At 43.2% G+C, this 26130-nt stretch overlaps 1 protein-coding gene across 2 annotated transcripts in view; it reads left to right on the forward strand.

Moving 5' to 3' along the window:
- bsnb (bassoon (presynaptic cytomatrix protein) b) overlaps window positions 1-26130 on the forward strand; it is a 59372-nt gene that overhangs the window by 1069 nt on the left and 32173 nt on the right. For both annotated transcript variants that reach the window (XM_083533618.1, XM_083533619.1), the window contains exons 2-3: window positions 13121-13424; window positions 20422-21378. In XM_083533618.1, coding sequence (XP_083389744.1) covers window positions 13121-13424; window positions 20422-21378 — 1261 coding nt within the window. The remainder of the gene's footprint in view (window positions 1-13120; window positions 13425-20421; window positions 21379-26130) is intronic.

Consider the following 26130-nt stretch of genomic DNA (forward strand, 5'->3'; position numbering starts at 1 on the left):
TGGGAGGATAAGATATCTGATGATACTACACGATAAAAGATTGGAGGGTACGATATTTTCTGGTATGATACAATAAGAAATTGGAGGATACAATATTTAATGATATGATACGACACAATAAGAGAGGGGAGGATACGATATATTATAAGATGCCATAAGAGATGGCAGGATATGATATTTTATGATAAGATACGATAAAAGATGGTAAGGTACGATTTTATGACACATTGGGAGACGATATGATAAGAGATGAGTTGATGCGATATGAACGAGACAGTCTGATATAATATGATACGATGTGATTTTTTAGATAATGGTTGGATTTTTGCGGACATCGTTGAAGCTGCTATAAAACGATATGATTTTATATCATTCCATTTGATATTCCAGCGATTCGATGTTTGATGACACCAGTGAATATGAATACCGCAGGAAACGAGACGGTGTGTTACAGAACGATCTGGTTGACACGTGAGCATCATATTGTAATACATATATTGTGCAACATTATTCAGTAGTATATATTATGTATTGTGCTCAGAATCCGAACCAGTCCTGCTACTAATTGGTGAAGAATGATAATGTAGTGAAGCAGTATTTTAAAAGAATCCTGGCTGAAGCATGCCATGCTCTCTGGCATTTCCAGCTTTAACATTACATAACTAACAAAACCATGCTCAGGTTACTGTACTGCAGGGAGATCATATATCTCTTATATCTCTTATATTTCCTTATAACCGTCACTATTCACAATAACATTTCTTATAAGTACAATACATTTAATCTCGTATTATTCCGGACTTTTTATGGCTCTTTTCTAAATTCCCAAATGTTAGCAAAAATCAAAATTGTCCATGAAATGTTCTCTATTTACTTGAACTAGAAGAGCCAAATCTGTTCCAGCATGACAATGCCCCTGTGCACAAATCCAGCTGTAAGATCTCCTGCTATAGAGCTCCTACCCTAACATGAATGGATGTGAACTCTGACTGGGCTCCTTACCTCCTGACTTCACTAACACCCTCTTCTGAACAAATCTCCACACAAAATCCAGTGGAACATCTTCTTATAAGAGTGGAGATTATTATAACAGCAAAATGGCAACTACATGTGGAATGAGATGTTCAAAAACGAGCACAATCCAGCCTCCATGTTGTTAATAATGACTTTCGATTGGAGTGTTGCTGAACATAAATAACAAAACTGACACATTTGATACACATTTCGTAATAAAAGCAACAGCTTTTCATAAAAATATGGCTTTTAACGTTGCGTACCTCGAACTCTCGGGACACATTTCCTGGTTTTGTAATGTTCCTGTAATGGTGATAGAGTCATATTTTCATAAGGTAACAATACTGCTGATATAACAGTGCGTAATGGCACAGGTTTACCATGATGACTGTTTACAGTAATAATCTAATAAGTGTATGATTCATATATTTTGGCCACTACAGTGTGGTCAGTGTGGTCAGTGTCTCTGTCCATGGTCCTGATCCTCAGCGTTTATTATTTTTGTTATACAAATAAAACACGTATGCTTTCTGTTTAATAACAACACACTCAATAAATTCTGGTATAACGATGATCATAAAATAATAAATACGGTAGTAACCTCCACTCATCTGGGAAGATGTTCCACTAGATTTTGGAGTGTCCTTGTAGAGATTTTAGAGAATCATTCAGCTATAAGGGTGTTAGTAAAGCCAGGTAGTGATACAGGCAGGTGAGACGGTGAGGAGGTTTCTGGGGTGCAGTCAGTGTTCACATTCATTCATGTTCAATAGGGTTGGAGCTCTATAGCAGGAGATCTTCAACGCACTTCCAACCCACCGAAAGCTGATCTTCATGGAGCTGGCTTTGTGCACAGGGGCATCGTCATGCTGGAACAGATTCAAGTGAAGGGAAAATTTCAAGCTCTGGATTTCAGAGACGTCCGATACAATCGTGTCCCTCCAATATAGTGCTAATAGTTTGATGAAGAAACAGGTGTCCGAATAATTATGACCAAACAGCGTATTTTTTATTTCAGATTCAGTATTCAGAGTGACCGTAAACTCATCATGACACTAAATTCAGTCAGTAACACTTAAATACCTACACCCCATTCTGTCAATCTGTTTATTTCCATCTAAACTGATTTATAAACACATTCACTGAATTTACTGAATAAACCCACAGATTAGAAAAAACTTTACAACCTTACATCCTCCTGTTTCTTTTCATTTGTGGTGATGGGATGATGATGATGATGATGGTGATCCAGGAACCTTTATATTAAGAGTTTATGTAAATTTGTTTCCTGCTCGTTAGAATCACCCTGCTGAAGATCGTTTGAATGTGTTAAACGTGACATACGTGATCACATCGTTATCAGGTGTGAGTTGTTTCTCAGTGAATGCCACATCAGCAGTTTTATAACTCATGAATCAGTAGTTACGCAGCTGTACTGCATGAATATGTGGTTAGAAAGAAAAACGTTTGAGTGGGCGGAGCCAAACGGCTAGCTAAGGAAAGCGGAGGGGGCGGAGCTACATGCTGTATGTGGAGTGTTCGTGTGTAAAGCTCAGGTGTTGGAGCTGTGTGTGTGTGTGTGTGTGTGTGTGTGTGTGTGAGAACAGTTATGTAATAATGATTGTTTGGAGCTGAAACTCGCAGCGTGGTGTGTTTTATTTATTCACATTACCGCATTGTGTGTGTTAAATGTCGGCCGGTCAGTCAGAGGCGTGATGAAGCTCCGCCGCATTAACTATTCATCCACTTCTAATCAGGAGACTTCAGTTCCACATGCAACAGTCTTCATGAGTCTCTATCTCTCTTCATCTCTCTCCATCTCTCTCTATCTCTCTCCATCTCTCTCCCTATCTCCATCTCTCTCCTTTTCTCTCTCCATCTCTCTCTACACTTTCCTCCATCTCTCTCCACCTCTCTCCAACTCTCTCCCTATCTCTCTCCACTTTCCTCCATCTCTCTCCACCTCTCTTCATCTCTCTCCCTATCTCCATCTCTCTTCTTTTCTCTCTCCATCTCTCTCCATTTCTCTCTCCATCTCTCTCTCTATTTCTCCCTATCTCTCCATCTTTCTCCATCTCTCTCCTTATCTCTCCATCTCTCTCCTTCTCTCTCTCCATCTCTCTCCCTATCTCTCCACCTCTCTCTCTATCTCTCCATCTTTCTCCTTTTCTTACTCCATCACTCACTCTCTCCATCTCTCTCCCTATCTCTTAATTTCTCCTTTCACCTCTTTCTCTATTTCTCTCTCCATCTCCATCTCTCTCCTTCTCTCTCTCCATCTCTCTCCCTATCCCTCCACCTCTCTCTCTATCTCTCCATCTTTCTCCTTTTCTTACTCCATCACTCACTCTCTCCATCTCTCTCCCTATCTCTTAATTTCTCCTTTCACCTCTTTCTCTATTTCTCTCTCCATCTCACACTCTCTCCTTCTCTCAGTTCATCTCACTCTCTTCATATGTCAACCTCTCACTCTCTCCATCTCTTACTCCATCTCTCTCAATTTCCCCATCTCTCGTTTTCTCCATCTCTCACTTTCTTTATCTTCCATTTTTTTAATTTCTCCAACTCTCACTCCATCTGCCACTCTCTCCACCTCTTTATTTCTCAATTTCTCCACCTCTCGCTCTTCCTATCTCTCAAATTCTCAATCTTTCCTTCTCTCACTCCATCCCTCCATCTATCAATCTTTCAAAACTCCCACTCTTTTTTATCTCTCCATTTCTTAATCTTCCCCTCTCTCTCCATCTCTCTTTTTCTCAATTTCCCCATCTCTCACTCCATCTCTCAATCTCTTCATCTTTTGTTTTCTCTCTCTCTCTCTCTCTCTCTCTCTCTCTCTCTCTCTCTCTCTCTCTCTCTCTCTCACACTCTCTTTCACACACTGTCTCTCTCTCTCTCTCTCTCTCTCTCTCTCTCTCTCTCTCTCTCTCTCTCTCTCTCTCTCACTCACACACTGTCTCTCTCTTTCTCCCACACACCCATGTTCCTGTGTTGTATTTCTCTCTCTGTTCTCGCCTCCAGCTCCTCCTCCTCTCTGTTACTCGTAAGCAGACAGAACAGTTTTTACATTTTAAAGCGAGCATCAGACATTTCATCGCCGTTGCCCATCTCCATTTCCTGCCCTTCATCTCTCCATTCCTCCTTCTCTCTCTGTCCTCTTTGATTTTCCCTGTGCAGAGGAAAAAATGTTCTGTTCATGTTTCTCTGCATGATCCTGCTGAAACACTATCTCTCCACTGAGCTGCACTCCTGCCAGTGTGTGTGTGTGTGTGTGTGTGTGTGTGTGTGTGTGTGTGTGTGTGTGTGTGTGTGTGTGTGTGTGAGAGAGAAAGTGTGAGAGACGCCCAGTGACAGGCAGGAGGCAGGTGGAGGCAGATTTTATGGATCACCAGGTTTTCCCACGAGCTCGGACCATCAGGTGTCTCGGCAGGCTTCGGCTCACGCTAGCGCACATCGTGTTTAATCACAAAAACACAATTCTAACACACACCACGCCCACTCTTATAATACACACACACACACACACACACACACACACACACACACACACACACACACACACACACACTCAGTCTGCTAAAATAAATGAGCAGCTGTCCAACAAAGCAGGATTTTGGTGCCGCTTAGATCCCTGTAACCACGACAACCTCCACGTTCACACAGACACGACTCCTGTTGGTCAGTCTGGAATCGGATTGCTCTTTGTTCATGTTGCTGGTCAAAAACAAGTGTATTGCTCGGGCTATATTCAAGTACACCATGGTCAAAGCAACTCCAAGATCAGGATTAGATCGGATCAGGTCTTTAGCAGACTGAGAGCAAGTCAGGATCAGCTACTCTGTTTCATCTGTGGATTATGGTTTCTTTTCTAGATGAAAGAACGATTTTTGCTGGATTTTTCACATGTAAGAAGTATACAGAGAGACCACTAAGTACATCCGAGACTACTCTGGAGTCCAAGGATTGTATATACCTTCTACTTGTTCTTTTCTTTACTGAGTTTTATCTTCATAACCTAGATAGACCTTCACCAGCAGAAAACATATTTTACAACAGGACTCTCATGTCCCCATGAGCCTAGGAAAAGCTGAGCTAATGGACATTTTCCCAGACACAATATTCCTACAGGTTTCCTAAAGATTTTCTCCACTCCCCAGGCCATGTGTTCCTACTTAATGTTTCAGATCAAATCCCTATATTCAGGGGACGTTATTTTTTCAGTGAGGAAAAACCACGAGCTGAACCAGGAAGTATGCACTGTTTATGCAGTTCCTGCAGTCTGAAACATGAAGACGATGCACACAGCCACCAGACGGATTCATTAGGCTGAGTAGATATCTGTGTGAATATGGTTCTGATTATGACTGTGTCATCGCATTACAGAGAGAGAGAGAGAGAGAGAGAGAGAGAGAAAGAGGGAGAGCAGAAAAGAGAGGAATTTATGCCGTAATTCCTGGTAGACGGAAAAGACGTCCAAATATCATGGTGATAAAAGAGCTTGTTACATAATGACACCGCAATCGAATAAAAGTGTGTTCATGAGCTCCAGGGCTTTTTCTTACTCTCTTACTCTCTTACTCTCTCTCTCTCTCTCTCTCTCTCTCTCTCTCTCTCTTGCTCTTTATCTTTCTATTTCCCTGTTGTCTCTCATGGTCACACTAGCAGGCTTCTATCGAACCCATTCATTACTCCTCTAATGCTCAATAGGATTGAGTCCCGTCTGAGTGAAGTCACCCTGAACAGGCGTATAGCGGCATGTCTGTTGGTAAAATGAGATGAGAGCAAGCCACACACACACACACACACACACACACACACACACACACACACACACACACACACACACACACACACACACACACAGATAGGTGAGAAACTGGACACGGAGGGATATACTGGTTTTCACACGCTTCGGTTTTCAGTTCAAATCACTTCCCACAAGTTCACTGTGAATGTGGGCGTTTCCCAAACCTTTATCGAAAATGATACACACAGGCCACGCCTCTTTGTGTTTATCATTCACTTAGACTAACATACAAAAAGGTCACACTTCCTTCACTTAGAATGATAAACACACAGGCCACGCCTTCCTCACTTAGACTGACAAACACACAGGCCACGCCTCCTTCACTTAGACTGACAAACACACAGGCCACGCCTCCTTCACTTAGACTGACAAACACAGGCCACGCCTCCTTCACTTAGACTGACAAACACACATGCCACGCCTCCTTCACTTAGAATGATAAACACACAGGCCACGCCTCCTTCACTTAGACTGACAAACACACAGGCCACGCCTCCTTTACTTAGACTGACAAACACACAGGCCACGCCTCCTTAACTTAGACTGACAAACACATACGCCAGGTAGAAACACACATATCAGGTAGAAACAAGTCTCTGGAGCGTGAGCGAGTGTGCGAATGCGACTTCTCTGCAGGAAGCAGTCCGCGGATGATAATAGCTCTCAGCTGATCCGCGGCCTCGTCGCTCACGAGTGAAACTCCAGCTCGAAATTTCCATGAATGCAGGAGCACGTGTGCTCTGGAGGGATTTTAAAGATTGACACGGCTGCTATTGTCCTGGGTCACGCTGTTCCCCGAGTCACGAGCATGAAATCTCTGCACGCTTCTGTGCAACAGACGCCGGCGTACCGTCCGACCCGAGTATCGGAAAAGCAATCAGGCTGCAATTGTGTCACGCAACTCCAAACAAATTAGCCGAGTGTTCGCTAAATGCACAAGAGCCGTGTTTCAGCTGCTAAAGCGATTGGTCACAAGGAAGCTCTGTGACTTCCAATCACACTTATTTCTGCTCACATTAGACCTGGATGGGAAGAGAAAAACAGATGCTGTGAATGCTAACAGAAGTTGGACATTCAAACTAGCCACTGCTAATACTGTATAAGGTCGTTCAGTATGCTAGCTAACGTTATTACAGGAAACACTAGGACGCTAAGCACATGAATGGTAGCCGCATGATTTTGACCGTGCCCTAAACTATATCCTTCTGACACGAGGAATCAAGCGAACGTTATTTTCACGTGAGGATGCTGTTGCTAGGCAATGCTTCAGCTTGCTAATAACCGTAGCTGCTGATTTAGCTAGCTAGCATGTAAGTGTTATAGGACACACAGTGGAAAGATAAAACTCCAAGACACCTCAATTGCAGCTTGTCCAACATCCTAGTTAATGGTAATTACAGTAAACGTGACAGATGCTGAGCACACACACACACACACACACACACACACACACACACACACACACACAGACAGGGGTGACTTCTAGCTGTATCTTTTGTGTGTGGAAGTGGGGGAAATTTTGTCAGATCCTGTCATTTGTAAGTTTTTTTATTTTGTGTGTGTGTGTGTGTGTGTGTGTGTGTGTGTGTGTGTGCAACTTACAGACTGTCACACTGGTGTTTTGATGTGAAGCTCCACTGAAACTTTTAGACGGCAGGCGATGAGCAGAGTGAGCAAAATCCCCTACACACACACACACACACACACACACACACACACACACACACACACACACACACACACACAGTTCTGACTCACTGGTGCTGTTGTGCTGTCAGAACTGCTTTTTTGATTCTCGCTTACTGTGTGAAAGACATTAGTGACAGTGTTGACTGTGTGTGTGTGTGTGTGAAGGTGATCTTACTGAGCACTTTATTTGGAACACTACTAATACTAAGTAGATCTTCCCTTTTTGCTCTGAGAACAGCTTCAGTTCCAGCATGAATTCCACAAGATGTTAGAAACGTTGCTGAGATTCTGCTCCATGTTCTTCTGACTTTATCCCGAAAGTGATCTGCTGGATTCAGGTCCATTTATTAGGAAGGCTACTAAAGAAACCCATCATCCTGGTAATAAAAATGGTTAAGATGATGAGAAGATGGTACATGACTCAAACACTCTGTGGCCATGATTCATGAATCAATGATGGATTAAGTGTGCTGAGAAACCTTTCCCCACACCATTACACCACCACTACCAGCCTGGACAATGCAGGGTTCTGAGTCTACATCTGTGTTCTTCACCAGAAATAAGGGTTCATTAGACCAGGCAACATTTATCCAGTCTCAGATCTCAGTTCTCTTCTGGAAGTTGAGGAACCTGACATAGTCTTCTGCAGTTGTAGCACTATCTGCCCTCAAGCTTCTTCACGGTGTGCATTCTGAGATGCTTTTCTGCTCATCACAAATTATAGGAATATTCAAAGCATCTCCATCACACCAACAATCAGTTTGTCAGCACATACATATTATTCTTTACACATATATGTGTGTGTGTGTGTGTGTGTGTGTGTGTGTGTGTGTGTGTGTGTGTGTGTGTGTGTTTTCTCTGACTCAGTTCTCTAATTGCTTTGTTAATCTGAAGCATTGCGCTTTCATGGAACAAACACAGTCTGTTTGCACGTCTGCATAGCGCCGATAAATCCCCCATAGTGACCATGAAAACACACACACACACACACACACACACACACACACACACACACACACACACACAGAGAGAGAGAGAGATCAGCAGGCATTGTGGGAACTCTAAGCTCAGAGATCCCTGCTGTGTTTTCCCTACTTTTAATTGAAAAAGAAAAAGGAGAATATCGAGAAAGACAGAAGCAGGTGTGAATTCAGCGCTGCGAGAGAAAGACTTAATCCGCTACGCACACACACACACACACACACACACACACACACACACACACACACACACACACACACAGTTATATTCCGTTGCATTTTATTGTGTACCGTATTATTATTGGATAACGTTTAAATAAAAGCTGATTGTTTACATGTAGCTGCTCAAAATGGAATACATATTTAAACCTAATAATAATACCGGACACAACCAGAGGTGGGCAGTAATGAAGCAAATCTAATTCTGAGCTTTTTCTTGTATCTGTACTTTAATGAAGTGTTTCCATTTGGGGAGACTTTACTGTTACTTCACTACATTTTAAAGTCAGATATCTTAAAATCAGTAGTTTCTTTTTATTTATTAGCGGATAAAAACTTAAGTGGTCAAACACACAGCATGTCACCAATTCAATTTAAATTCATACACATTCATAAAGAGTACGACGTGGTGAAATAATTTTTTACTATAGAAATAAATAGAATAAAAAAAAATGCAAAGTACAAAATGTAGAATAAAAGTATAGATAAAATGTTAATATTGTATATATTTTTATATAATTAATTTGTTATATATATATATATATATATATATATATATATATATATATATATATATATATATATATATATATATATATATATAAGAAGGCAGGAAGTTTAAAGCGTGATTGTTGTTGTGCCAGTCCAGTGTTAGTGTAAGGTCGACCTTATTTATACCATAGTAGATGAAAAGAAGGTTTTGGGTTCATGATCATTGTAATAGAAATCAATCAGTGTTTGAGTCTTTAATATCATTCTATTAATAGATCAGTGTGCTGAGAGTCACATTCGAGTCTTTACACATAAACTGAGTTGATTAGGGTGATAAAAATTATAACAGGAACATTATAGTTATAATAAATCAGTACTTTGGATACTTAAGTTCATTTGAAGTCAAACACTTTTGTACTTTTAGTCAAGTCAAGTCAAGTTTATTTGTATAGCGCTTTTCACAACAGACATTGTCTCAAAGCAGCTTTACAGAAAACAACAGTGAAGGTGAATGGTGTGCGTTTGTCCCTGATGAGCAGCCGTGGCGACAGTGGCAAGGAAAAACTCCCTTAGATGATATGAGGAAGAAACCTTGAGAGGAACCAGACTCAAAGGGGAACCCATCCTCATATGGGTGACATCAAAAGTTTGGTCATAAATCTTTCAACAATACAGAACAATTTGTGATCATCATAGATCCAGCATCAGCTTCTCCATGCCAGGGCCTTTAAACACTCGGCATCTACTTCTCCATGATCATCCATAGGTCCATAATCTTCACGAGGTGGGACGTGACTGGAGCTGGCCAAACCTCAGGAAGCCTCGGGATGGGGAGAGAAAGAGAAGCAGTGGAGAGGAATTAGCGTAGCTGCTGTTCATGATATTAACAGCACAAGTTGATAATGTGCATGTGATCAGATGTTCTGGAGCACAAGGTTGTGATGTGATGTGCGTGATGTGTGTTATGTGTAGGCTTTGCTAAAAAGATATGTTTTTAATCTACACTTAAACTGGGAGAGTGTATCTGAACCCCGAACACTGTCAGGAAGACTATTCCAGAGTTTAGGAGCTAAATGTGAAAATGCTCTACCGCCTTTAGTGGACTTTGCTATTCTAGGAACTACTAGAAGCCCAGAGTTTTGAGATCTCAGGGAGCGTGACGGATTGTAGCGTGTTAAGAGACTGGATAGATACATGGGAGCCAAACCATTTAGTGCTTTATAAGTGAGAAGCAGTAGTTTGTAGTCTATTCGAAACTTAATAGGAAGCCAATGTAGGGACGATAAGATTGGGGTTATATGATCGTATTTTCTTGACCTAGTAAGAACTCTTGCTGCGGCATTCTGAACTAACTGAAGCTTGTTTATTAATGATGCAGGACATCCACCTAGTAATGCATTACAGTAGTCTATTCTAGAGGTCATAAACGCATGGACGAGCTTCTCTGCATCAGATATAGATAACATATTTCTTAGCTTAGAAATATTTCTAAGGTGAAAGAAGGCTGTTTTTGTAACTTGATTGATGTGATTTTTAAAAGATAAGTTGCTGTCTAAAATAACTCCCAGGTCTTTTACCGTTGAACTAGTAGTTACAGAACAACCATCTAAATGCAGGCTGAGATGCTGGAGCTTCTGTGTACTATTTTTTGGGCCGATGAGCAAAATCTCCGTTTTATCAGGATTTAATAGCAGAAAGTTATGGGTCATCCAATCTCTTATTTCTTCAACACACTCAGTTATGCGAGCTAATTGAGCTGTATCGCCTGGTTTGGATGAAATATATAGCTGGGTATCATCAGCATAACAATGGAAGCTAATTCCATGCCTTCTAATAATATTTCCTAATGGAAGCATGTATATTGTAAAAAGCAGGGGTCCCAGAACTGACCCTTGTGGCACGCCATAATTTACTAGCATTATCCTGGATAGCTCTCCATTTAAATCTACGAAATGGTAACGATTGGACAGGTAGGATTTAAACCAGCTTAATGCCTGTCCCTGAATACCGATGTAATTCTGTAAGCGATCGAGGAGAAGATCATGATCTATAGTGTCGAACGCAGCACTAAGATCTAGTAAAACTAATAGGGAGATGTAGCCTTGGTCTGAAGCTAAAAACAGGTCGTTAGTGATTTTAACTAGAGCAGTTTCTGTGCTATGATGGGGCCTAAAACCTGACTGAAACTCTTCAAAGATATTGTTCTCCTGCAAGTGGTTACATAACTGGGCAGCGACAATCTTTTCTAAAATCTTAGACATAAATGGGAGATTTGAAATTGGTCTGTAATTCGATAGCGTGTTTGGATCCAGATTAGGTTTTTTAATGAGGGGCTTAATAACTGCTAACTTGAGGGATTTAGGGACATGACCTAACGATAGTGAGGAGTTAATGTTTTACTCAAGTAAAAGTTTAAAGAGACACTTTTACTCTTACTGGAGGAATATTTTACAGAGTGAATCTCTACTTTAACTCAACCACATGCTTTGTGTACTTCATTCACCACTGCACACAACTAAAGAGTCACACAACTGGAACTTCGAAAGATCAGGAATGTCACCGTCAGCAGTCAGTGAATGATCCCGTCACTCCTTATTGTCATTTCATTTGAATGATTGAATGTAGAGGAATCAGCATGAACAGGGACAATGGTTAGATGGTTGTATGTGCAGTCCTGATTGCACAGTTTGCTGTTTTGAGAGAAAAGACACAATATCAGTGAAGTGAATAGTCCATGAGCTCAACATGGAGAAGTTTCAGTGTCCACTGACCTACAAATTCGTATCAGACAACGGGTGAGCGATCGATTCTCTTCAGAGAATACAAGATGGAGGAAGCAGAGGAACAAATGATAAACGATGTCATGTCGGGTTTGCCGCCCGTATTCTCAGCAGTTCGCTTCTGATGAATGTGTGCTCCATTACATCTGTCTATTATGTGTGTGTGTGTGTGTGTGTGTGTGCACGTGTGTGAAAGTGCTAGATGGTCAGGGCCGCAGCAGGTGTGGAGAGATAAAATTAAAAATAAAAAACACCTGCAGACAAAAAAACATAAATTTCAGGGGAAAATAAAAAGCGCCTCCTTGTTGGCGCCTGGGTGAAATTCGGAGCAGGAGCGTTAACGGCGATTTTACCGTGGCTCTAATGAAACTGTTGGAAATCATATTTGTACACTTCACATCCAATTCGATTTATCTGAAGGCAGCGAGGACGCAGCTGCCAGAACCCACGCATGCTTTTTTTTTTCAGAACCTGATGAAATCGGCATCACGCTCCATTTCAGCTCGTGGAATTCTCGTTCCCACTTCTCCTGTCGCCGGCGTTTTCCCGCTGAGTCACTCTTCCTATTCTTCATGGAAAAAGACGCTGGTTTCAGTAGGAACACTGTACATGCCTGTGCTTTTCTTTCTTCTCTCCAGCCCTGATCTGGCTTTGATATTTTATTATCTCTTGCTCGTGGATTATTTTGTTGATAGATAATGTGTTTATTTGTATGCAAAATGAAGCAGTGAGCATGGGATCCTACAAACCGGCCTTCCTGTCACACAAGCGTGACTATTCCAGGACTAAGAACATAAAACCCCTTATTGTTCTGTGTGTATGAGTGTGTGTGTGTGTGTGTGTGTGTGTGTGTGTGTGTGTGTGTGCACAAAAAATAATCATTGATATCGATTAATGAATAAAGTTGGAAACCTTCACCTGATTCTTATCCAGTATATAGGGGGAATTGGGAGCTTACTGGTTAAAGCTCCACGTTACTCACCAGTTAGGTTGGGAGTTCAAGCCCCAGTGTCTCCAAATATTCCAGTCTTGGGCCTTTGAGAAAGTCAATTAACCCTCAGGGGTGCTGTAATGTCCATGCCACACTTAAACACACCTAATTTACGTTTGATCTCCTTTTTTTTTGTCCTTTCTTCCAGCATCCAGGGCAAATCCCCAAACACAGACCCCAGTAATGGACCGAAGCCAGGGGGGCCGGTTGGCAGTGTCCCCAATCAAAGCCAGTCTCCTCGCAAGAGCCCTCAGGGGGACCCGGGTGGCCCTAAGTCCCCCTACTCGGTGCCGCAGATTGCCCCGATGCCCAGCAGTAAGCTGTGTCCCGTGTGTAAAACAGCCGACCTGACGGGCTCCACGGACGGCCAGCCGAACTGCAACACCTGCACGCAGTGTCACAGTACAGTGTGTAACCAGTGCGGCTTCAACCCCAACCCACACCTTACTGAGGTAAGAGTTTACCCTCCGTTACCCTGCACTCAGTCTCTCTCTCTTTCCCTCCGTGTGAGTTTTCTTCCTGGTTCTCTTCCTGAAGAACCCGACTCGCCATGACACACGTCACTGTTTCTGCTAACGTGCAGTATAAATCATGTAAAGACTCCCGAGTCACACAAAGCGCCGCAGCTGAGACCAGACAGAGATACAGAAAACGGTAAACAGAGAGAGAGAAAAGAAAGAAAGATAGAAAGAGAGACTTGGGAAGCAAGATAAAGAGACTGCTGAGTGTGACCTCGGTGCTCACCAGAGGAAAGATGGCCACTGAGCTGGAGATCGTTGTTGAAAATGAGACGGTGATGGATGTGTTGTGTGTATTAAAGACGACATGTGGAGTTCCTTTGTGTCCTCAGTCACTACATTCTGACTTCACACTATATCTGTCTGTGTGTCCAGGAGAACCTTAAAACCCATCACATAGCATCAGCATGGAGTATCGCTAGTTTATTGGAGTGAGCATGGAGTATCGCTAGTTTATTGGAGTGAGCATGGAGTATCGCTAGTTTATTGGAGTGAGAATGGAGTATCGCTAGTTTATTGGAGTGAGAATGGAGTATCGCTAGTTTATTGGAGTGAGCATGGAGTATCGCTAGTTTATTGGAGTGAGCATGGAGTATCGCTAGTTTATTGGAGTGAGCATGGAGTATCGCTAGTTTATTGGAGTGAGAATGGAGTATCGCTAGTTTATTGGAGTGAGCATGGAGTATCGCTAGTTTATTGGAGTGAGCATGGAGTATCGCTAGTTTATTGGAGTGAGCATGGAGTATCGCTAGTTTATCGGAGTGAGCATGGAGTATCGCTAGTTTATCGGAGTGAGCATGGAGTATCGCTAGTTTATTGGAGTGAGAATGGAGTATCGCTAGTTTATTGGAGTGAGCATGGAGTATCGCTAGTTTATTGGAGTGAGCATGGAGTATCGCTAGTTTATTGGAGTGAGCATGGAGTTTCAAGTCAAGTTTATTTCTATTGCGCTTTTCACAAAAGACATTGTCTCAAAGCAGCTTTACAGAATTTATCAGTGAAGGTAAATGTTGTGTATTTATCCCTGATGAGCAGCCGTAAAGACTGTGGCAAGGAAAACTTCCCTTAGATTTTATGAGTAAGAAACCTTTAGAAGAACCATAGAGAGGAATAGATGTGGTTAAAAAGAGAAAGGATGGAACGAGAAAGGGCGGGAGAGAGAGAGAGATGTGGACACACTTTAGTGGTCTCCCCTACAGCATGCAGCACCTCCAGCACTCAGCCATCAGGCTGGTCTCTATTTTTAGTTCTTCCTGCAATTCTCTACCACTACAAGAGAGTGAGAGTGAGAGTGAGAGTGAGAGTGAGAGAGAGAGAGAGAGAGAGAGAGAGAGATGGGGGGTAGTTGTAGTAAGAGTGAGTGAGTGAAAAAGGGGTAATTAGGACGAGAGAATATCAAAGAAGCGAGAAGAGCAAAAAAAGAGAAAGGGACTGATGTGAGGAATCGAAGAGTTTAATCATGTGACTTCTTTCACTCATTTGAAAAATAAAAAAATGTAAACGTGTAAAGCGAAAGAGGGAGAATAATATATTATAATATATATATATATCAGTGTATAATATTAAAGCACAGTCCATTTCTCTGTGTGTCTGAGGTCCCCGTTACTTCTGGCCAATAGAATGGCAGCATTTTGCATGAAAAGCATTTAAAAAACGAGGGAGGAACGATGATAGTTTGACAGATAGAAAGTGATAAGTGCAGATTACAGCCTGAAATAAAGTCAGATTTTACGAGTGCACTGCGTTTTGCATTTACACTGCGGAATCAGTCATAAGACTGGCAGCAGGAAGTAAACGCAGAGCCATCTGGCCTACACACACACACACACACACACACACACACACACACACACACACACACACACACACACACACACTTGCCATCCCACACTCACAAACGGAACACTGCCAGTCCTTGAGAGATCTTCTTCCCACCTTCAGTGCTGGTGTATTGGCAGGATCTTCAACGGACTCTCACTCACTGCTTAGTGGTGGTAGTGGGTGGTGGTTGAGGGGGGAGGGGGTTTCAAGGCAAACCCCCCCATCCTAAACATCTGACAATCAAGAATTTCATTCTCACCACCTCGAGGACCAGAAATGTAATGAAAAATGAAAAATTTTAAACGTATATATGAGCAGTGGGGAGCAGTGAGGAGCATTGAGGAGCACTGAGCAGCAGTGAGGAGCATTGAGGAGCATTGGGAAGTAATAAGGTGTATGGGGAGCAGTGAGGAGCGGTAAGGAGTGTTGCGGGGCAGTTAGGATCGGTAAGGAGCGGTGATGAGCAGTGAGGAGCGGTGAGGAGCATTGAGAAGCAGTAAGGAGTATGAGGAGCAGTGAGGAGCGGTAAGGAGTGTTGAGGGGCAGATAAGATCGGTAAGGGAAGTGATGAGCAGTGAGGAGTACGAGGAGCAGTGAGGAGCGGTAAGGAGCAGTGAGGAGTGGTAAGGAGCGGTGAGGAGCAGTAAGAAGCGGTGAGGAGCGGTAAGGAGTGTTAAAGAGCAGTAAGGAACGGTAAGGAGCAGTGAGGAGTGGTGAGGAGCAGTAAGGAGCATTGAGGAGCGTTAAGAAACGGTAAGAAGCGGTGAGGAGCGGTGATGAGAAGTAAGGAGTATGAGGAGTGTTGAGGAGCGGTGAGGAGTGTTGAGGAGTGGTGATGAGAAGTAAGGAGTATGAGGAGCAGTAAGGAGCAGTAAGGAGTTTTGAGGAGCAGTGAGGAGCAGTGAGGAGCAGTAAGGAGTGTTGAGGAGCAGTGAGGAGCGGTGAGGAGTGTTGAGGAGCGGTGAGGAGTGTTGAGGAGCGGTGATGAGAAGTAAGAAGTATGAGGAGCGGTAAGGAGCGGTAAGAAGTGTTAAGGAGCAGTGAGGAGTGTTGAGGAGCAGTGAGGAGCGTAAGGAGTGTTGAGGAGCAGTGAGGAGCGGTAAGGAGTGTTTAGGAGCGGTAAGAAGCGTTGAGGAGCGGTGAGGAGTGTTAAGGAGTGATGAGGAGTGTTTAGGAGCGGTGAGAAGTGGTGATGAGCAGTGAGTAGTGGTGAGGAGTGTTGAGGAGCGGTGAGAAGTGGTGATGAACAGTGAGGAGCAGTGAGGAGTGGTGAAAAGTGGTGATGAGCAGTGAGGAGTGGTATGGAGTGTTGAGGAGAAGTGAGGAGTGGTAAGGAGTGTTGAGGAGTGGTAAGGAGTGTTGAGGAGCACTGAGGAGTGGTAAGGAGCGGTAAGGAGCGGTGATGAGTGGTGAGGAGAATGAGGAGCAGTAATCAGCAGTGATGAGCAGTAAAAAGTGGTGATGAGCCGTGATGAGCAGTGAGGAGCGCTGATAAACAGTGAGGAGCAGTGAGGAGCGGTGATGAGCAGTGAGGAGCGCTGATGAGCAGTGAGGAGTGGTGAATCAGGTAGTTCATGTGATAAATATTAATTAGACTCAGAGGTCATGACTCCTGCCACCTCTCCATTTGTGGCGAGGGGTTTAAATAAAAATCCTTTTCCCTGTAACGAGTAAGTTGCTCCGTCTGCACTCTGTCTGCACTCCCTCACCTTCACCCGGAACCTGTTAATGAAATGATGTTCAGCTTATGCACATGGTTTTTGCAGCTCCTTGCAGGTGAATCGGGATCCTCAAACTCGACAGTTAAAGGCCTTAATAACAAGACCAATAATCAGGGATCAGCGGGTCTCTGGCCTTTCTGGAATCTGCTCTCATAACTAAATAAAGACCTTTAACACCCGAGCTCTCACTGAACCATCAGCGAGAAATATGAAACAGGAGCTCTCTGTTTCCGCTCGCCCTCACCCTCTTATACTCTCCTGAAACAATAGAGCATGTCTTCACTGAGTAAAAGTAGAATGTCCTACATACAGCAGGAAGACAGGAGCTTCAGTCCATTCCACATCCTCTTCATCACACACACACCTCCATACACATTTGTCAGCTCCTGCAACATCTAAACCTCAGACACCAATGGAGAGATGGGGACAGACAGAGAATAGAGATAGTAGGGAGACATCAAAAGGAAGATTCAGGGGGGAAAAAAGCAGACGGACAGACAGATGGTGATCGAGAAAGAGATAGAATTGGAAAAACGGAGAAACAAACAGCAAAAGAAAATATATATATTGAAAGGCAGTAAGAGAAAAGCAGAATAAAAAGTGGATATATATATATATATATATATATATATATATATATATATATATATATATATATATATATATATATATATAGAAAGAGAGAGAGAGAGAGACTTTCTTAAAACTTAAACTGGGACATCAAATCCTCACCAAAACAACCTTTACACACACACACGTACAATGGCTGGGGTAAAATGGCAGTGCGCTCTGTCTCGTTTTCCAGATAATGAGACACGCTGCAGGTGTGAGATGAAGCTCAGCTCTTCATGTATTTACCATGTAATGTACATGCTGCATGTCCTCCAGCTCAGCACTGTGTATGCTGTCCCTTTGAGGGACACTTCTCATGGACTTTACCCTCACCTCCTCCTGTCTGCTCTTCATAGTGCAGGTGGTGAGCTGCAGGTTCATATAAAATCAGGTAGGACATGTACTGCTGCAGACGATTTATGGGAAACAGAGGAATAGGAAGGAAGCAAAAAAGCGAAGCAGTTAGAGAGCAAGAGAGGGAGAGAGAGATGGGGGGATGAGGGAGAGAGAGAGCGTGAGAGAGAGATGAGGGAGAGGGGGATAGAGAGAGTGGGGGAGAGAGAGGAAGAGGGAGGGAGAGAGTGCGAGAGAGATGAGGGAGAGGGAGAGAGAGATGAGGAAGAAAAAGAAAGGTAAGAATATTTGCTGAATTAACACTCATTCCCATTTTGTCCTCTTCTCTCTCTGTCTATTCTGGGGCTGTTTTTGGGTTGCTGAGGTATGAGTGAGATACATACACACACACACACACACGTGCATACACACATACACGTGCGCGCGCACACACACACACACACACACACACACACACACACACACACACACACACACAAACACAAAAAAGCTGACACAATGTCCACTTGGCAAAGCCTCTTTATTTACACAACCTAGTGAGAAAAACACACAATAGCACAACACTGCTTCTGTTCTCGTTCACAGACAAACACATTCCCAAGACACTTTCCCCCAGACACGTCTCCCAGACACGTCTCTCAGACATGTCCACATGACTGCTCCGGCTCTACTGAGAGACCGGTGTGTTCATTACATGTTTAATTCAGGTCTGAATACAGTTTAGTTAGAGGAGGAGCTCTCTAATGCCAACCCAACTCAACAAAGGGGGCGTGGTCTTCATGTCTGTCCGTCTTAGTGAAGGAGGCGTGTCTTGTCTATCCATCAGTCAAAGTAAGGGTGGCATGGCCTCTGTGTCTGTCAGTCAAAGTGAAGGAGGTGTGGCTTCTGTATCTGTCATTCTCAGTGAAAAAGGTGTGGCTTCTGCATCTGTCAGTCTCCGTGAAAAAGGTGTTGGTTTCTGTATCTTGTCATTACAGTGAACTAGGCTTTGCATTCTAAACTCATACACTGGTAATGATTTGCTGACCGGAGAACATTTTGTACTCTCAGGCTTTGCTGGAACGGTTCCTTGTGTGTTTTCATGTAAATGTTAAAGACAGACCTAATTACTGGAACAGTCGTTATGGCCCTTCTCCTTAACTTTGATGTCCCGTTCAAATGAGTTCATAATGAAAGAAATGCAAATAAGCAAGATGCTAATGATGGTTCATTGAAGGTATGAGCTACTTTAAATGTGTGTGTGTGTGTGTGTGTGTGTGTGTGTGTGTGTGTGTGTGTGTGTGTGTGTGCGTGTGTGTGCGTGTCTGTGTGTTTTTTTCAAGACACATAGTCAGTAGGGGGTGCCATGATGAAGTTTGCTCAACTGGGATGTGGGTATTCGGTGTGTATAGATAACACACACACACACGCACACACACACAGGAATGTAATACATACAAGTAAAAGGTGTGTATGTGAGTTAGACAGGTATGTGTGTATTTGAGTGAGACAGGTGTGTGTATATTTGAGAGAGACAGATGGGTGTGTATTTGAGTGTGAAAGGTGTGTGTATTTGAGTGAGACAGGTGTGTGTATTTAAGTTAGACATGTGTGTGTATTTGAGTGAGACAGGTATGTTTATTTGAGTGAGACATGTCGGTGTATTTAATTGAAACAGGTTGGTGTGTATTTGATTGAAACCAGTGGGTGTGTATTTGAGTGAGTCAGGTTGGTGTGTATTTGAGTAAGTCAGGTTGGTGTGTATTTGAGTGAGACAGGTGTGTGTATTTGAGTGAGACAGGTGTGTGTATTTGAGTGAGACAGGTGGGTGTATCTTCAATGGAGTCTTTGATGAAAGAAGTGGCCGTGTGTTTGAGTGGAAGGAATAGGAATAAAGTTAGCAGGTACTCTGACAGCCCAGATTCATCCTGATCCTGAGTCGGCACTTTGAACTCTGTTCATATAAATGTTTCCAGTAATTTCACAGCACCAGTTTAACCTCCTGAAGTGCTTGTTAATGTGCTGATAAGCGGAATCAGGTGAGCGCTAAAACACTCGGGGTCTGAGAAACACGGTGCTCAATAATCCTGTTAAACACCCCTTGTTTCATGTCATTGTTTATCGTGAATAATGATTATATAAGCAACTCGAGAGAGACCTTTACTGTCGAGTGGTTCTTTGGGTTGTTGTATCGGGTGTTAGATGACCAGATAGCTGTTGTTTGCTAAAATACCAGCATAGCTTGTAAGCTTATGTGAAATGTTTAATGAAACGCCTGTAGTGCTCTCTTTCTTTCTCCCTTTTTAATAAATCAGTTTTCTTTCATTGGCATGGCTGCCATTCATATAATATTTTACAAGCAATTAGTTACAAGGGAATGACACAAGGTATCTTTCTCTCTCCCTCTCTATTTCTGTCTTCTTGTTTTTGACTCTGTTGCTCAGGTACAGGAATGGCTGTGTCTCAACTGCCAGATGCAAAGGGCATTAGGAATGGACATGGACACCCCGAGATCCAAGAGTCAGCAGCAGATCCATTCTCCGCAGCAGCCCACCAAACCCCAGCCTCGGACGGCACCTCAGACTCCATCTTCAACCCAAACCAAACCTTTCCCGGCACCCCAGAATGAGCTAAAATCTCAATCTCAACCATCTACCCCTTTAAAAACCCAAGTGAAACCTCAATCCCAACCAACTGCTTCACCTCAAACCCAGGCCAAAGCTCAACCGCAAACTACCCAATCACCCCAAACCCAAGCTAAACCTCAATTCCAGACTACCCCATCATCTCAAACCCAAGCCAAACCTCAATCACAGCCTCCAACTCCTTCACAGACTCAAGCAAAACTTCCATCCACCCCTCAAACTCAACAAAAATCTCAATCACAGCCTGCGACTCCCACCAAATCTCAACCAAATCCTCCTCCATCTGAGCAGCCATTTGGCAAGCTCTTTGGATTTGGCGCATCACTCCTGAACCAGGCCACCAGTCTGATATCAGTCGACCAGCCTTCTTCTCAGCCTCCATCTCAGCCTCAGACACCTCAGAAGACTTCTGCAGCAACTTCAAAACCTGCTGCCCAATCCGGACCCGCACCTGGCACCCAACCCGGACCCGCACCTGGCACCCAACCCGGACCCGCACCTGGCACCCAACCCGGACCCGCACCTGGCACCCAACCCGGACCCGCACTTGGCACCCAACCTGGACCTCAACCTGGACCCCAACCTGCAGCGCCTTCCCAGCAGCAGAAGAGTAAACCAAAAGTGTGCTGCCCTCTCTGCAAGACCGAGTTAAACGTTGGTGTGCCTACAGAATCTCCCAATTTCAACCACTGCACCCAGTGCAATGCCCAGGTCTGCAACATGTGTGGCTTCAACCCCACACCACATCTCACTGAGGTAAGAAAAATGGCTTCCTAAAGGTAATCCAGCTGTCTACATGTCGATTTCTTCTGTCATGTTCTTTTAAGGAACAGAACCTAAGAATGCTATACCATTGTTGACGGACTGTAAAACCCACCACAAGCTAGATGGGGCACTTTCAGAGTTATGGTTACATTTCAATCAATTCATTTTCAACATCAAAAACTTGCCTTGTATACATAGCATCTAATTAGCATGCTTTTGGGGGTTCCCTGCTGTACCTATACTGCTTAAGACTGGCTACTGATCATAAAGTCTGGGGTGCAAGGCCCAGCACCTCTAAGTTGCCACTGTTGGGTGCTTGATAAAGGCATCATATCTGTTCAAGGGGAGTCATACCATGGCTAACTCTGCACTTGCTGGGATATGTGAAAATCTTGTGGAAGTGGTAGCTCAATAGTTGAGGCTTTGGGTTGCTGATCAGTTGGCTGATCGGGGTTTAAGCCTTGGAATTGCCAAGCTGTCACTTTTGGGCCCTTGTGCAAGCCCCCTAATTATCCAGGGGAGCTGTATCATGGCTGACCCTGCACTCTGACCTCAGCTTTCTAAAATCACTGGGGTATGCAAAGAAAGCATTTCACTGTGCTGTAATGACAAGTACCTGCAGCTAAAATGAGTTGCATCCTTTAAAGTTGCCCCTTGCTGATTGACCCAGCCCACTTCAAACCCAAGGTCTCACATCCCTGTTTGGAGCCACTGAAACACTCAGGCTAATGATTCATGAAAGAGGCCGATCGGACCTTAATTATGCAAATCGGTCCCGATTGAATGATTGTGGTAATAACATGCTTTCAGACAAGCGCTGGGATTCTTTATAAATGCGTTCAGTCACACATCGGCCTGTCACACACTAGAGAAAGCACACTTCTCTATGGAAACTGAGGAATGTTTTGTATCTTGCTTGTAAAAGATGGGAGTAGGGGGAGTTATGGGATAACAGAGGTGGGTGGTATCATCTTGTAGGAAAGTTTTACCCTCATGGTGGTTGGTGCCTAAAGACAGATTTGCATCTGTTGTGTTTATCAATAAAGAGAGAAAGAGAGATGATCCAGAGTCAACCATTTTAAATCTCTCTCTCTCTCTCTCTCTCTCTCTCTCTCTCTCTCTCTCTCTCTCTCTCTCTCTCTCTCTCTCTCTCTCTCTCTCTCTCTCTCTGTCTCTCTCCTGCATTTCTCTTTCTTCCAGTCCCAGGTTACAGAATGTAACTCGCCTGTTCAGGTTGCATCAACACTCTAGGACGATGCTCTTAGCTTGTGGGTCCTAAATATTTTTTACATTGCATAAACCTTGCAGAGCAGCAGGTTGATGCAGTGATTAGCTTTGACACCTCATGGGTTTAGGGTTGTTGGTTCGATCAGGACCTTTTAATATGAGTTTTGCTCATTCTCTTTATGTCCACCAGGTTGTCTGCTCTCATCTCACTTGACTAAATGACCCCTATAATTTATTATATATAGGAAAGTGGTTAAGGCTTTGGGTTACATATCAAGAGTTCAGCGGGTTCAAGTCCTCGTATTACCAAGCTGCCACTCCTGGGCTCTTGAGCAAGGCCCTTAACTTTTTGTGCTTCTGGGTTGCTGTATTATGGCTGACCCTGTGCTCTGACACCAGCTTTCTAACATAACTAGAAGAATGCTGGATGGAGCCACCAGGAAGGAGGAAAAGAGGAAAGCCAATGAGGAGGTTTATGGATGTGGTTGGTTTGAAAAAGGCAGATGTAGAGGACAGGGGCGTATGGAGGCAGATGATCTGCTGGGGCAACCCCTAATGGGGGAAGCTGAAAGAAGAAGAAAAAGAAGAAGAAGATTGGCTTTGGTTCATGAAGTCCAGGATTAAGAGTTTAGAGCAGATAAGTCGTATATGAATGGAACCTGCACTTCCTGTGCCAGCCAAGAATATAAGAATGATGCAGGAAGCGAGCAAGAAAGAGAAGTGTAAAAAATTTACTTATTTGCGAAATAAGGAGTTCATGGTGATGAGAAGAAAAGAAGCAAGAAGCAAGAAAAAGAAACAACCACAATTTACAAATCGCAAGATAATAATAATAAGATAATCAAAAGATAAAGGCAAGAATTTACACGTGTAATGACCTTTATTTTCACTTGCATGACTTTGCAGCTCTGGTGGCCAGGATGTGGTTCAAGGTGAAGTTTTAATTTAATGAGTTGAAGTGACAAAATTTTTAAAAAGTGTGTTGAGGAGATGTGTTTCTTATCTATAAGTGCTACCTGCCCACGGGTGCACCAGGGAAAACAAATTAATGCTGGCGAAAAAAACAACAACAACCCAGCTTGCCACTCTGGGAGGCAGTTTGGCACGTAGACCTGGCACCATTGTCAGCCTGCTCCATCTCCGTCTCTGTCCCTGAGACAAACAGAAATACCTCCAGTGAAACAAGGTGCAGGTCAGAGCCCTTCCCTAATGACCTGTTTTCTCGTGCTGGCAGTTGGCAGCGCTGCGCTCGGTTCTGGCTTGGCACACAATGATGTTTGCTGAGCAGCTGAACACCGGCATGGGTGTGTTTATTCCTACAGGGGTGGTATAGGTGATGAAGGTGGGTAGCTTAGTAAGGGAGGTAGTAGCTTAATGGTTAGGGCATTGGACTTTGGATCCGAAGGTCACGAGTTGAAATCCCAGTCACATCAAGCTGCTACTTCTGGGCCTCTGAGCAAGGCTCTTAACCCCATAGCTGCTCAGATGTATGAATGAGATAAATGTAAATATAAATGTTGGATATAGGTGTAGTGGGTATAGATGGTGTAGGTGGTGTAAAGGGTAAAGATAGTGCAGGTGGTGTAGATTATGTAGGTAGTGTAGACGGTGCAGGTGGTGAACATTGTGTAGATGGCTGCTGTAGATCTCTTCCTGAAACAAACATGAACCTTTAGTGGTACCTCGCCAACCAGTTTGACCTTGATCTCACCGAGATGAGACCAAACATAAGCTTTCGGCCTTTTACTGCTAATGACCTACTGCATTGTGAAGATCAACATCCTTATATTGTCACACTGCTTAGGATTTTTTTTTTTAGATTGGAAATGCAGAATGTCATGGATACATAATTTATCTGCTTTTTTATCATGCGTGTGCGTTCATGTGTGCGTGCGTGTGTGTGCGCGCATGTGTGTGTGTCAGCATCACCCAGTCCTTGACAGAACTTTATATTTGCAAATAACTAAAAGAGACAAAACATTTTAAGTTACTGACATTAAAGTACTTGAAGTTTTTAGCTTTTCATAGTCAAAGGTGTGTGTGTGTGTGTGTGTGTGTGTGTGTGTGTGTGTGTGTGTGTGTGTGTGTATGTATATATGTGTGTGTGTGCTTTGTGAAGTTTATTTTTTGCATATCTTGTTAAACATTAATCCTGATCAGTGATGAAGACGATAAACGTGTGAAAATGTGAGAAGTCCGGACGTTTTCTTGTTTGCTAAAGTAGCTGACGCGCTAAAATATACACTTGCTAGCTATGAACAATAGCGGTTTGGCTAATTAGCTAAAATGAGCAAACATTGGATCTGTGTTTGCATTGTGTTAAAACTTCAGTGTTACATCAGCTGTCGAATTTGTGTTTTAACCTGAGAGTTTTATGTGTGTGTGTGTGTGTGTGTGTGTGTGTGTGTGTGTGTGTGTGTGTGTGTGTGTGTGTGTGTGTGTGTGTGTGTGTGTGTGTGTGTGTGTGTGTTGTAATCCATATTAGTGGTGTGTGAGTTAAATTTTTTTCAGCTTGCAAACACTGAACGGGCAAACCAGCAACATTTCGTCTCATTGTTCCTTTTCTTAATCTCAGCCATCTGCGATGCCTCACCTCATCCACATCACTCTTCCTGTCAGAAATGTTAGCATTCGGCTCTTTGTGTGTGTGTGTGTGTGTGTGTGTGTGTGTGTGTGTGTGTGTGTGTGTGTGTGTTTGTTCATTAATCTCGTCTACGATCCGTGCAGTTTTTCACTTACAGCCTGACATTTCATTAAATTGAAAATGCCATACAATAAACAGTGCATAATTACACTGTGTGTGTGTGTGTGTGTGTGTGTGTGTGTGTGTGTGTGTGTGTGTGTGTGTGTGTACCAGGTATTAGTGCTGACTCATTATGTTATCAGTAAAGCTAGAAAGAAAGGGAGAAAAAAACAGGAGAAGAGGAATACCATAACACCGCTAGCTAGCTTAGTTAGCTTGCTATGCTAGTTGTGGGCAGAAATAAAAAATAGAACTTGCTAATACACAATAATAATTTTTCTTAGGTTAAGCCAAAAAACTAGCACACAGTTATTGCTGATGATGAACTCAAATGTTTCCTGATCTCCGTTTTTGTTTAGTAAAACGCTAGGGGGTTCTTCTTCAATCTTTTCCCACAGGAAGTTGGAGGCGCACAATTGTAGTTTGGATGAAAGAGCATGAGATTTTCCCTTTTCCTTTGATCTAGATATCCCAAACATGTTTCAGCATGACAATGCCCCTGTGAAAAAAGCCAGCTCCATGAAGATCTGCTTTCCATAGGTTGGATTTAGTGGAAGATCTCCTGCATAAATGGCCACATCACCTCACCTCACCTACATCAGTACCTGACTTTACTAACGCCCTTGTGGCTAAATGAAATCTCACAAACAATCTAGTGAAACATCTTCCCAGAAGAATGGAGCTTATTATACCAGGGGATGAAGACTATATGTGGAATGGGACACAAATGTCCACAAACTTTTGGCCACACACTGTATATATTTATCTTCATA

Source organism: Silurus aristotelis (genome assembly GCF_946808225.1).
Source record: "Silurus aristotelis genome assembly, chromosome: 28".
Taxonomy (NCBI): domain Eukaryota; kingdom Metazoa; phylum Chordata; class Actinopteri; order Siluriformes; family Siluridae; genus Silurus; species Silurus aristotelis.